Raw genomic sequence first — 13,686 nt, forward strand, 5'->3', positions numbered from 1 at the left:
CAGCCGGACCCGGAAGACAGAAATAAAGAGTGGACCCGCACTGACCCGACTCTCGTTATTAATATACTTTACAAGGACAACCAAAAAAAGGATGCTGCATGGAATCTCATATCTTTCTGCTTCTCTGTTGAGCAGACTTTCTGTATGTTTGTCGTTGTGAAATGCCACATGATCGCGCGCGCGCGGTCCCGCGAGACACGTTGGGAAGTGGGCGGCGACGGAGCTGCCGGACCGCAGCTGTGCGGAGCCGGTGTGGATTGACAAAAAAATTGACCCGTCCGGAGCACGCAGTCAAGACGCACCGCACCGCAACCGCACCGCAACCGCATCCAGTGAAAACCCGGGGTTAGAGTGCTCCTCATCCATGGTGAATGATGATGTGTTGTTTGCGCTGTGTGACAGTGTATACAACATGACCTCCTTCTGCAGCCCTCAGGCCGGCTCGAAACAGACACCCGTCTTCATGGAATGGAGAAAAATGTCCACTTTGTGCGACTGCTATTTTTGAGCTGAAGACATTTCGAAAAAGAGATTTAGGCACTCATTCCTGTAAGATTTGTTTTTTTTCTCATTTGTATTTATGTACTTTATGTGAAGCCCTGTGTGAATCCCCTCTGTGAAAAGTGCTACATGAATAAAATGTATTTACTTACTATCTTAGGGAAATACATAAACAAGTGCGACAATAGTCACAGCTGGAATTGATCCTTTGCTGAAAAGTAAAGCCAGAAATAATCCACATTTAATTGCACATACATAAACTTTTAAACATTTTTTGTATAGTTTATTTCCTTTATTTATTATTTCACAAATGTCATTATAAATCTTATAATGCATTTTAAGCATTGAATTAATTACAGTGCATTATTTTTCGAACAAAATCCCTTCTCAATTCAGTAACACGGCAGTGGCCAAGAATCCCTTGCAGTGCACGGCAGAGAGCGTCTTATCACCGAAGCGTGCGAAAAAGATAAACGGGAGAACCCGCCATCTTAAAATTTAATTGCTTGCCGCAGAAATAACCTGTCTGCTGGCTGGGAGAGAGCAGGGGTGTTTCCTGAGGATCTTTAGGTAGAGGGTGAACCCAGAAAATGAAAAATATGCCTTTGGGAGAGTTGACGGATGCTGGAACATGCCAGCTGTTTATGAACGATATTAAAATGACCCTTCATAAAAAGTTTTTTTTTTCTTTCCCCGTGGAACCGAACTTTGCTCTTTGCTGAAAACTTACTTATCCACAACTATTGGTGTATTTTTGAGCTCTCAGTATTCACAAAAAAAAATTTATGGATTCCTCCGCAATACGTCGGATCAAAACAATCGCTCTCGACTTAGCTATCACGACGTCGCCTTTCAGACTTGCAGCATTGGTGGCGTGAGTCAGCCCGGACGTGAAGGTGAAGCATTTAACACATCCACTCTAAGCTACCTGAAAGTCCCATTACATCATCTAAGCTCTTTCACTCCCTCTCATCCACCCTTTTTGAATATTAGCGAGCGCAACATCCAACCCAGGTCACCCTCCCTCCTCTTGTCTCCCACGCGCCACAGACGGCGAGAAATGTGGCAGGCCGGCAGCTCAGCTCATTATCGCCCACGCCGGGTGCCTGTTGAAGGCAGCTTCAATGAGCCAGCTGTCGGGGCTTCCCCCCACCCCCCGACCCCACCCCCCCTCCACTGAAGTGGGAATGCTGGGGTTCCTCACCGCATGAGCTCGCCCACATGGAAAAATCATGGCTGCTTAGCAAAGCATCTTTCTAGAGATTCACGGTCCATCTTCAGGCCAGCGTGGACGAAACTAGGTGGTTATGAGGCAGGCTGGGAAGTGGTCCATAGTGAGAGAGGAAGCTTATTTATTTACTACAACCCTTCAAAAGCTAAGCCATATGTTTAAAGGCCTTGGTATGCGCCATTTGATTAATGTGTAAAATTACCTTCGTAACGGAGCCGTTAGCGGCGTTTTAGGCGCATTCAACATGTTGAATTGGCTTCGGACCGTCGTGACATTTGATCACTCTGATTGGCTGGAGGCATCAAGTTGCCTACAACAGTGGTTCTTAACCGTGATCCTCGAGTACCCCTATCCAACCCGTTTTTCATGTCTCCCTCAGCCAACACAGGTGATTCAAATGATCAGCTAATCACAAAGCTCCAGAGAAGCTTGATAACGATCCTCACCTGTGTTGGCTGAGGGAGAAAAAAACCCGTTGCACACTATGTTTCGGGCAGATGAGGCTGCTGTGGCCGCCAGGATCATAGTGTAAAAGTGTTCTTATATCCTGATTGCTTCAATGGTGCTTGACTTGATTGCCTCAGCACACAAGTTGGACTTAACAATTCTTCTATGCCACTTTATACTTATACTTTATACCTTGTACCATTTCAGGGACTAGGTAGATGCTTTTTGGAAGAGCGTTACTAACCTTGAGGATAGGAATGTAGGCTAAAAGGGAAGGATGTAATAATTTCAAGAATGTATTTATATATGGTTTCTCTAAATCGCAGATTTTCACCAATGGGCGGGGGGTTGTGGAACATCCATCCATCGCAATAAATAAACAGGGGTTCACCTATGGAGACCAGATGTACAACTTCATCCGGGACAGTCACCTATATCTAATCGCTAACAGGTGTTGATACCGGAAGTAGAACTAAGTCCTTCTTCATGAAGAATCATGGGAAATGTAGATCACTAGTTAACTGACACAGCCAGTTTTAAAAACAGCCAAGACTGAGCAAAAAAGTTGGATAATGGTGAGTGCATTGTCTTTTTAAGCGCTGTTGAGCTGTCAACCAAGATAGCATTTAGCATTAGCTACATTAGTAACACAACCACCGGTCACCAGATTGACTAGCGATTAAATTTGTTATAAATAGTTTCTGATGAGAATTCATTGTATATTTCATTTTCAGTAAAAATTGTAGTGTCCCGGTTTTTAATTCTGAAAATCTGGTTATTCGGTAGCTGGGTTCACCGTCATACAATTTTACTTTCGGGAATACGTCGACTCACCTTCTCCTGGTACTGCCGCCGCGATGAGTCCAGCGACTGGATGAGGGCGGTGGCGTGGCCTACGAACATGGCGTAGCACGTGGCGCCCACGATCATGCTGAGGATGGTCAGCCATACGTCGGTCATGCCCACTGGGGGGTACATGCCATAGCCGATGCACAGCATGTGGCTCATGGCTTTAAACAGCGCGTAGGAGTATTGCTGTCCCCACGTGTCGTTCTGCGGGAGATAAAAAAAAACAAACAGAAGATGAATGCCGCCATCTTGCTAATCCATTCGACGGCACGTTCAAATGTCAGCGGGGAGCCTCGACACCTCGCCCCGCACGCCTCCTTAAAAGATGCAAAGCAATGGCAGATGTCCACTTGAGGCAGCTGGCAGAGTGCGACGTCTCAATATGCAAACACGGCGAGCCGACATTTTAGGCCCAAACTCGCAAAACGGAAACCCGAGCACAGGCGAATATAGCGTGACACACACGGGAGAGGCTGGCGTGCGTGGCAGCAAAGTAGGTCAGCCATTTAGAAAAGATGCAATTTCTCGCAGGGTTTTCTCATTTGTAGATAAATGGCTCCCACCCTTCTTCTTTTTCTTTTACCCTCTTTAGATCCATGTGGTAGTTCATGGTCAATCAATAGGACTCTCTCCTGGGGGTTGACATGTCTAAATTGCTTTCAAACTAATTTCCACAGTGGAAAAAAGCCAAAGAGCTAGCCGTTTTATTAGCGCCACTCTTGGAAAGGTAAGAAGCGGTGACCCAGTGCAACAATGATGGCAGGTACTGTAAAAAGAGGCTAAAAAATGGTGTTGTAAAGGGCACATACTATGGCAGTGTGACTTTTTAATTGCTTGTATCCACACAGGTGGGTGTCTGGAGTGCCAGCCCACCTTTCAAGTGTGAAATCACATTTTTTATTCTTTTTTGGTATTTATCATGCTAAACGCAAAGCAGAGCTGCAATGATATGCACAAATTATTTTTCAGTTTCTGATAAGTGGCACATAAAGGCATTATGCAATGTTGCATGGTAGCAGTAGCTAGCAAAGTCATAATAAATAACCATCCATATATTAAATTAAAAACTCAAAGTCCTTAGTCAAAGCCAAAAAAGTTAAGTAGAGCTGCAGTGTTGTTGGATGCACAGGTTAGTATCAGTTTCTGATAAATGACAAATTAACACACTATATAAAGTTGCATGGAAGCAGACACTAGCAAAGCTATATTAACCATATTGTTGCAAGAGCATGGCACAGAATGCTCAGTGAGATAAATATAAAATCCAGTTAAAGACTTTCAGAAATCTCCGGCACATGCTAGCATCTCTGTTGACAAATCTATGATAACTAAAAGATTAAACAAGAATGGATGTCATTGGAGGAAGCCACTGCTGTCCCAAAAAACACTCCGACAGGTTTGATATTTGCAAAAGAAAACCTGGATGTTCCGCAGCGCGATTGGCAAACTTTCCTGTGGCCAGATGGCACCAAAGTTAAGCTGTTTGGATGGAACAGACAAGACAAAGTACACCACCATCAAAATGTCATCCCAACTGTGAAGTATGGACAGCTTTGCTGCCTCAGGGCCTGGACACAACATCATCATCAATGGAAAAAAAGATTTCCATGTTTACCTAGCCATCTTGCAGGGGAACGTAAGACCTTCTGTCAGGACAACAACCCAAAGGACAAAAGTAATTCAAATGTATTTATTTTATTTTGTAAAGATTTTGTAAATAAAAAGATGCAAACCCAAAGGTAATCGGAGGAGCTGCAGTAGACTGGAATGGAAAAAGTGTAAGATTTATTTTTTTTATTCCGTCACGCTGAGAACTATTCTTCTAGTTAATGCAATTAATTAGACAGCATTTAGTGTGTGAAACAAAACAAAGAGCGGCCGGATGAGAGGCTTCATGTTTCCATCTCGCAGGATTTAGAGTGCATCTTTTTTGTCGCTCCGCTCGGGGACATCCGAATGAAAGAGGATGTCGAACATTTTGTTTCTCTCATGTTGCTAAATGGGGTGAGAATATAGAGAAGCAAACCCCTAGAAACAGCTTTTGGTATGACAGAGTGAAGGAACAAAATATATGGCAAGTCTTCGTATCGCAATTGTCGCGGGGGTGCCGGAGCCTATCCCAGCTGGCTTCGGGCAGTAATAGTAGTACAGCCTGAACTGGTTGCCAGCCAATCCAGTGATATATACAATAGCGAGCCCATTTTTTGTACAGGATATCAAGCATACTTTAAGCCTGAAAATACACTTAACATATATTTAAAACACATTTTAACTTGTTAACACACGTTTTTTTTTTATTTTGGTAGTTTGACTAGCACCTGTAGCGTAAATCCAGGCAAAAAGGTCGGCAGTCTGATTACTGGGTCACAAAAAAAAAAAAAAAAAAAAAATCTCCGTCGCAGACAGGTACGTATATCGTAGGCTAAAATTAGCTAAACTGTGAAACATCTCAAAGGACACGGATGTGCAACATCTGTCGTTTCTCGTGATGGAAGGCGTACGGAGCAAGAGAGCGCTCGGCATGTCAGCAAGGCACCGAGGCATGATGAACCAAATACATCATACCTTGAGCGATGTAACTACTCATGTGACATCTGTTCTGGCACGCACAGCTGACTGCGAGCTATATATTCTGCTCGGGGTAGGCTCTCGCCATAATGTTTGCACAGCGCCATTCCCTTCGATTGCGTCAATTATTCAGAAACTTTTGTTAGCCTCAAATGCTAACGAAGGCAGTCACAGAGCGCGAACCTCAACCAAGGCCTCAATATTGACACTAGGGATGTAACGATATCCAAACATAACGATATGATATTATCACGAATGAGGGTCACGATACGATAATTATCACGACATTGTAGGGGTGTGGGTGATATTTAAAAAAGATCACAATATTGTAAAAAAGAGAGCTCATACTAAAAAAAAAGCACAATATTGTGCTTTTGTACATAACAGCAATGCATATAAACAACCGACAATCTTTAATAACAATATTGAGGCACTTAATTGGTAATGCATTTAATTAATTAATTAATTGCATTACCAATTAATTGAATTAATTCGTAATGCAAACACACATTGATCGCTTCACAAGCAAATTCGGTTCCCCTTTATCTGACAATTAGCGTAGATTTTAAACATAGAAGGCCAAAACATCCCTAATGAAAATTAAATTGCACTAATAAACTAGCCACTAGAGGGTGGAAATCAACCTGACTTTTTAAACACTTTGAACACTTTTTTTTTTAACATGTGTTCCTTTTAAAAATTGTGAACACGACGACGACGATATTGTGGCAGTTTTAATATCACGATATCACGATATTGCCCTTATCGTGACATCCCTAATTGACACAGGTAAAACCAATTTGTTTTTGGCTATGATCAAATGTTTCTCAACACCACACCTCTAAAATTCATTGAATATGTTCGAGCGCCAACATGGCTGTCAAGTAGCTTGCATGTCTGCCTCACATTTCTGAAGTTCTATTAAAACACCTTTTAAGCTTATATGGGTCTCCTAGATATTATCTACATTATTTGAACTGTAAGAGAAAAGGTTATTATGTCTTTATGTGCTCTGTTATTGGCTGAAGACCATTCCAGGTGTACCCCGCCAAATATCAGTTGAATGGCCTGCGGCTCAGGCACAATAATGGATGTTTGGATGGTTTAGCATCCCCTAACAAGGTCATACTTAATTTGAAAATGAAGGATTTAGGTCACATATCAGTAAAAAATAAAAAAATAAAATAGTGCAATATACTTGGACATGGCACAATAGCACTGACAGGTTGTCGCAAAGTCAGAATAAATAGTGTGGATTGTCCACTAAAAAATGCTACATGCAAATATCTGCTGATATATCAAATTCTGCAGACAAACCCCTCGAAATGAAAATATGACTGCCTTGGCTGAGGTAATGAAAACATCCCTTTGCAGTTTTGCACAAAGGCTGCTTTAACACTGAATGCAATCACTTTTAAGGGGGCACCCGCTGGGTCGAAACCAATAAGCCTATTCAATCTGTGCCGCCTTTATTCCAGCAGGCACGATCGCCTTTTTTTTGTGTCTATTTTATTTCCCGGTGATGACTAACACACGGCACACAATTGCACCGGCGGTGCCCTATTGACGCTGACCTCCGCGCATATATTGATATGCTATCAGTGAGGGAAGCACTCTTCTCAGTGGCATTCCGTAGAAGTGAAATGTACATTTGAGGTTTTGGTGATGTTCCCCCCCCCCCTTGGGTGTAGTTCACTGATCATTCTCTAGGCCTCACGAAAATATAGGCTATAAATTGCATCGGCCAACCCGTCACATGCTAAGGGAACGTGAAGCCACCGGCTGCATGGCTGATTTGGCTGCACATGGGCCGCGATAACAGATATTGGGCCTGTTTAGACTATGCGGCAAAATGAACACGCCACTTGAGAGAGAAAGCATATACTGTACATGAATGTCAACTTCATAAAAAAGGTTATGGAAGAAAAATAGTCTTTGATGTTTGTAAAAACACTTAACTCATTCACTCCCAGCCATTTTCCCTGAAGCAACCACCTTCACTCACGGCTGTTTTACTGGATTTTGACTGATTTTGCATGGCCAACAGAATATTGTCTTCTATTGCTATAAAAACATAGAACCTCCCAAAAGAAAGATGAAAGTCTCTTCTTTCATCAGGAAAAAAAAAGTATATTTCTATTTGTTTCCATTTTGCAGCAATTAGCATTTGAATAAAGCTATGTTTCATCATTATTCACAAATCTATTTAGAATTTTGAGTAATTGAGCTTTTGTTCAACATGGCCCTGGTTGATCTCCTTCGCTCTGCTACCACCTGCTGGCCGTTTGAGTAATAACTACGATTTTTTTCAACCGTACTTTGCAGTTGAGAGGCTGCATCAAATTCTGTATGTTCTAGTATAAAACAAAACAAAACATAAAAACGTATGAATACGTCTTTGGGACACTTAAATGTTTAAAATAGAACGTATTTACATGTTTTTGGGAGCAAATGAGTTAAATGCGATTCAGGCTTAATTTTATCTGATGTTTACGAGAACACTTAGGTTAGACTAAATTGCCATTGGTGTTTTTGCAAAAATAAAAATAACATTTGGTTTGCATCTTACAAAGAGACCAACATGAGGTTCATTAAAGGTGGATGGATAATACACCGTGGTATATTTTTTGACATTATCAATTTAAATGAATTAAATGAATTCAACAATTTCTGATTTTATTCTAAATTTTAAATAAAATAAAACAAGTAACTTTACAAATATTACTTGTGAAATTTGTATGGATAGGAAGATATAAATCATATGAATTTTAAAAAATAACCTGCAAATATAAGAGCAGTATGCGTATGTCTTTCTCAGCTTTTGCACAACAATCACTAAATTGGACTGCATGCGTCTACATTTGGCTGACAAATACAGTATATTTCATTTAGGCTTTAAGATGACTGATACGCAAGACAACGTCTCTCACGACGCTAAAGGGCTTTAGTGGAGTAATTACGGAGGTGGATGGACCAGATAAGCCAAAGCATCATCTGATTGGATCAGGCAGGAGGCAGAACGGACGCTGGGAGGGCCCCACCACCAATGCAGAGAGGACACTTACCACCATCTTGTTTTTGGACACCCAGCAGTCAGCGGGGAAGTCCTGCAGCATGGGCACCAGGAACTGCAAGCAGCCGTCCCAGTGGCAAAGCAGCAGCATCATGCCGATAAGGTTGACGATCCTGACCATGGCGCTGGCCAGGTCGTAGGTCATGTGGAAGATCTGTGAGGATAAAAGCAGGATATGGATGGTAATTAATCAAATTCCCAGACAACTCTCACTGGATTGCGAAGCATGCCGCATTCCAGTATGTTGAGGGGGGTGATTCAATGGTAAGGCACAGATGCCACATTTTTTTAAGGCACAACATTCTTTGGTCTTTTTAGAGGCAGGAACAGGATTAAATGTACATTTGTTGGCTCATGTCACCAGCCGGAATGCATGAATGAATCATAAGCAGCTACATTTCACCTTATGACATTAACGTCAATTTCCACTCCAGTCATACGTAAACCAAAATGGTGGCACATACAAGTCAACATTGGCAACAACCATAAATAATATAGAGCTACTTTCAATCTTAAAGGTTCAAACACTTTCAGCCAGTGGTCCCATGATGCTCTGCGGCATTCGTGGTGTCAAGACAACTATTTCCTATATACCAAAAAAAAAAAGAAAAAAAGTTTTGAGCAGGTGTAGGCACAGAAAGCAAAATTGTCTTTTATGGTTGCAAAATCTTGAAAATGAAATTTACTAAAGAATAAATGATATTGGGTGTTACAAGAATACATCAAGTTTGCAGAAAAGACAAATTAGCTTGATTTTTACCAAAGCAGCATATTTTTTGTGAATTGTCTTAATGGTAGGAGAACATCTTAGGTTTGCAGAAAACGAAACTATATTTGATGTTTTAAAAATTTCTTCGGGTCGCTGCTCTCCTAAGACTTAATTGTCTCTGATGTTTAGAAAAATCCGTTATATTTGCAGAAGACCTAACTATTATGACAACACATTACATTCATGATGACTGACGTCTTTGATGTTTGAAAAGCGTCAGGCTGTCTTTTGCGTATGTTTACCAAAACACGTGCATTTAGTTCCATGAAGATCAAATAGTCTTGGCTATTAATGGAAAACATATATCTGGCTCACTTGTTTGGTTGATAAGTGGAATACAATGTGGAATTAAGAAATATTTTCCTTACCATCTCATTATTATTATTATCGAAGTAACAGTGCCTCATGTGAGTAACATAACTCACTAACTAACAACAGCGTGCCACCGCATAACTTTAGTCGGCGCTTGAATTCTGGCAATTTAATTTTTTTATTTCGATATTGTAGTGTATGGCAGACGTGGGCAGGGCATCGCCTAACATTTAACAATGTTCACTATCATCCCTGTAGTGTAGTGTGAAAATTGTGTCTTCGATGTCGGTAGAAACACGTTGGCTAACAAGCTAACAGCATAAGCAAAGCTAATACTGTAGGTAACGTTAGAGGAAGCAACCATGTGCCTTATAATTCAACTGATTATGTGGACAACTGCACAGCTCTTAAGAAGGTTTTGTGGTCACTTTTACAATTATAATACTACAATCCTAATTACCTTTTAAGAGAGATTAAAAAATGGAGAACAAAATAAAAAACAAAACTAGAATTTCATTGCATACGGTGAGCTAGACTCTATTTTGTGCATCACACATTTGTAAGATGTGGCAAAATGAAAGCCTTACTACTAGCCACAGATGAGCAGGTGCATGCAGATGTTCTGAGAAGCGTCCTCCGGGAAACGCTCCCTCGTTTCTCCGACTGGGACTTTGCTGAATCACTCCTATCATCAGCCACTCAGCCAAATACAATAATGGCAAGCCAGGGCGGAGGTAACGGCGCTCCTGGGCCGAGAGTGCTTCACGGGCAGGGTTTGTTAATCCTAATGATAAATATACTCGCAAGGCGCTGCAGGACTTGTGGGCCGATGTAGATTTTAATGGCCGTGGCCATTCGAAAGCCTCTTAATCCCACAGAAGAGCACCGCTAACTGCTCCACACCTGATTAAAATCCACTCAGGGCATTTTAAGGGCTTGCCACTCACACCGTATCTTTGTTGTGAGGAAGAAATGATGACATCAATTTTTTCATCTGTCCGTTTTTGTCTTGTAAATAGATAAATACAAACTTTGTCTACCTGTTGTAGCTGTAGTTCATATTTTTAAAATGTCAACGAGCATCATGGAAGTAACTGGTTAAGCTATTTTGCAAGATATTCTAGGGCTGTAACAGTATGCCAAAGGTCATGGTTCAAAACACATGCCAACCTTGGTTTTAAGGTCACGGTTCAATACATATTTGGTGCAGTCATGCAAAATTCAAAGAAGTATTTTTCTAATGACATTTAAAAAAATAGCAGTAATCAATTCATCCATTCTCGATAGTGCTTGTTCTCATTAGGTTGTGAACCTGTCACAGCTGATTTTGGACAATTTTTTAGACAAAAAAAATATATTCACATTCACATATATGAGTTTAGCATCTCCATTGAACCCAAATACACGTTTTTAAAATGAGGAAGGAAGCCGAAGTACCAGAGGAAATCTACATAACGATGGAGTGAATTTAAGCGAGATTCAAACCTGGATCTGCTACCTGTAAGGCGGACGTGCTTACCACTAGTGCACAGTGCAACCACAAAACAATACAAAAAACCCACAACCTCGATTAAGACAGCTTTTTTATGTATTGAAAACGGTAACATGCAAAATGTTTTTGTTATTAAAGCTAAGACGGATTTCAATAGCAAATGCAATTCTTATCTTTTTACACCTTTATCATTGTCACAAATGTCAAAAGTAACACGAAATGACCTGTTGAGTTAATAAAGAGATTGAATGTATTTCCAGAACAACTGTTGTCTCACCATGCTGAGTTGATTTGTTTTCATTTGTTTTAAATTATAGTATAATATACACATAATGGTTTCACAATATATGCATTACCTTTGATGTTGCCTGTAACGGATTTTAATGATGTTCATCGGAACTCTTTGGTGGAGAAATCAACCATCTAATTGAACAAAGTGCTGCCGTTTACTTCCCTGCTTGTTGATTTCGTTCCTGTGCGTGTTTATTTGCTTGCGTGTTAAGAGCAGGGCTGCCCGTGTTGTGCTTCTGTCGGGACGATGCGAGAGGAGCCGCCGCCGACGCGGTACCTTCAAATCACATCATCGTAACTCCATCATGGAGGAGCGCCTGGGAAAGTGTGCCAGGGTGCGAATCAAGCATCGGGCAGCTTTTCTCAAGAGTGGATGACAGATACACAAACACGCCGCTCTTTCCTGCCCATTTCCTTCCTACTGATGTTTAGCCCTCGGCGCTATTGTTTGTTTTCCTTTTATTAAAGGAGTAATCTTCCTTTAAACGCGGTGGAGAAAAATCAGCTGCACAATGTTGCAGGATGTCCAATTTCCTGTCGGCGCTGCAATGACATTCCATAACCTTAAAAGTGTTCAATTCACTCTGTGGCAATTGAATAAATCATGAGGTACCCCTGATTTTCCTGTCTCGTCACAGTGCTCCTGATCTATTTTTCATTTAAGAAATCATATTTCCAGATAGGAAATGAGTGCTTTTAAGCAAAATGGAAGCACATTGAAGCAAAAAGCAATTTGTGACACATTAAGCCCTTAAAGCCGGAAGTGGCTAAAGTCTGGCCATTTGTGGCCTGCAGCTTGGCACATTCAGAAGCTATAGGTAAGCTAACAATCAACATTACTTTTATGTATGACTAATAATAATAATAATAATAATAATAATGGAAAATGTTCACATAAGGTTTGGGGGTGGGGACGTGCAATTATTCTACACATTGCTGAGATGTAGCATGCTTTTCTTTAAATATACTTTGTACAGCATAATGCATTGGATTGGTTTTAGTATTTTAATCAACAAAAAGTGAAGAATCTCAATACCTGGACACCCCTGCCGCAAGGACACACACACGTGCGCGCACGCGTACGAGTGCAGTCTACTGTTAAAACTGTGAAATGTGCTTTTTATGCAACATCAATTGTGTTGTCTTGTTCCTCGTGTCCTCGGGCAGACTGCAGGAAGAAGCAGCATGTGCAAAGTTAAACAATAAAAGCACAGCAGCTTACTCATTGGGAAAAAATTCCATAACTTTATTGTTTTTTCCAAGAGAGAGGTTATTATGACAGAAACTGTATCAATAGGTTGATTTTATTGTGCAGGACTCAAGTCCCTCATTCTTGTTCCTCAGATTGGTTCTTGTTAAAGATCGTTATTGTAACACAAAGGATGGAGATTAGTTCCCTTATAAGTTCACCCTCCAGCCACCGGTGGTGTGATATAAAACCCTACCCTGTACTGGAACGTGCCTACAAAAAAAAAATTAAAAAAAATAAAAAAAAAATAAACAATGAGAGCCAAACATTAAGGATGATGGATTGATCAGAAATTTTGATTCAATTGATAGGTGAGGATGGCAACATCAAGCAGGCAAAAAATGAGCCGTGATTGATGAAGGTGCAATAGTTTCTCATGAGGGACTCATCATGAGGAGATGTCCATATGAGAGGCCACTCTTATGACTCCCAGCATTGTCCTAATAAAGGAGGGCAACCAGTGTAGTCCTCCTTGTTTATATGCAAGGCTGCATTAGGTACACAGACGGAAAGCGCAAGACTCCTACAAATTACTAAAATAAACTAAATTCAGTATGATTGTGAGTTGTATTCGTGATCACGTGTTTGTTTCATTGCCAATCCATCTAATATAACGTCATGTGAAACTGCAAAAAAAAAAATGTTGACCACTGTTTTACTGTACAATAACCTCCATCTAACGTGCTAAACAAAATTCAATACACATGACAGGGATCCGAGGTCCTTGTGAGGTTTTGATCGAAAAGCCTTGGGGGGCAGAGAGAGGATGCGGGGCAGCTGTCAAGTCCTCGCAAAACAGATGGAGTGAGAAGAGTGTGATTTAGGTGAGAGAATGGATGCGTCATGGTGGAAACTGGCCAGGCGCTGTCGTGCTTGTGTGGTGCCGAGGCACTAATGGTGATGA

At 41.0% G+C, this 13,686-nt stretch overlaps 1 protein-coding gene across 1 annotated transcript in view; it reads right to left on the reverse strand.

The window, feature by feature from the left end:
- The window catches only part of hcn4 (hyperpolarization activated cyclic nucleotide-gated potassium channel 4), a 91,269-nt gene that overhangs the window by 39,420 nt on the left and 38,163 nt on the right, over nt 1–13,686 (reverse strand). The window contains exons 3-4 of the mRNA XM_077519756.1: nt 8,662–8,823; nt 3,014–3,232 (exon numbers count right to left, since the gene is read on the reverse strand). Coding sequence (XP_077375882.1) covers nt 3,014–3,232; nt 8,662–8,823 — 381 coding nt within the window. The remainder of the gene's footprint in view (nt 1–3,013; nt 3,233–8,661; nt 8,824–13,686) is intronic.

Source organism: Festucalex cinctus, chromosome 4, assembly GCF_051991245.1.
Source record: "Festucalex cinctus isolate MCC-2025b chromosome 4, RoL_Fcin_1.0, whole genome shotgun sequence".
NCBI classification, from domain to species: domain Eukaryota; kingdom Metazoa; phylum Chordata; class Actinopteri; order Syngnathiformes; family Syngnathidae; genus Festucalex; species Festucalex cinctus.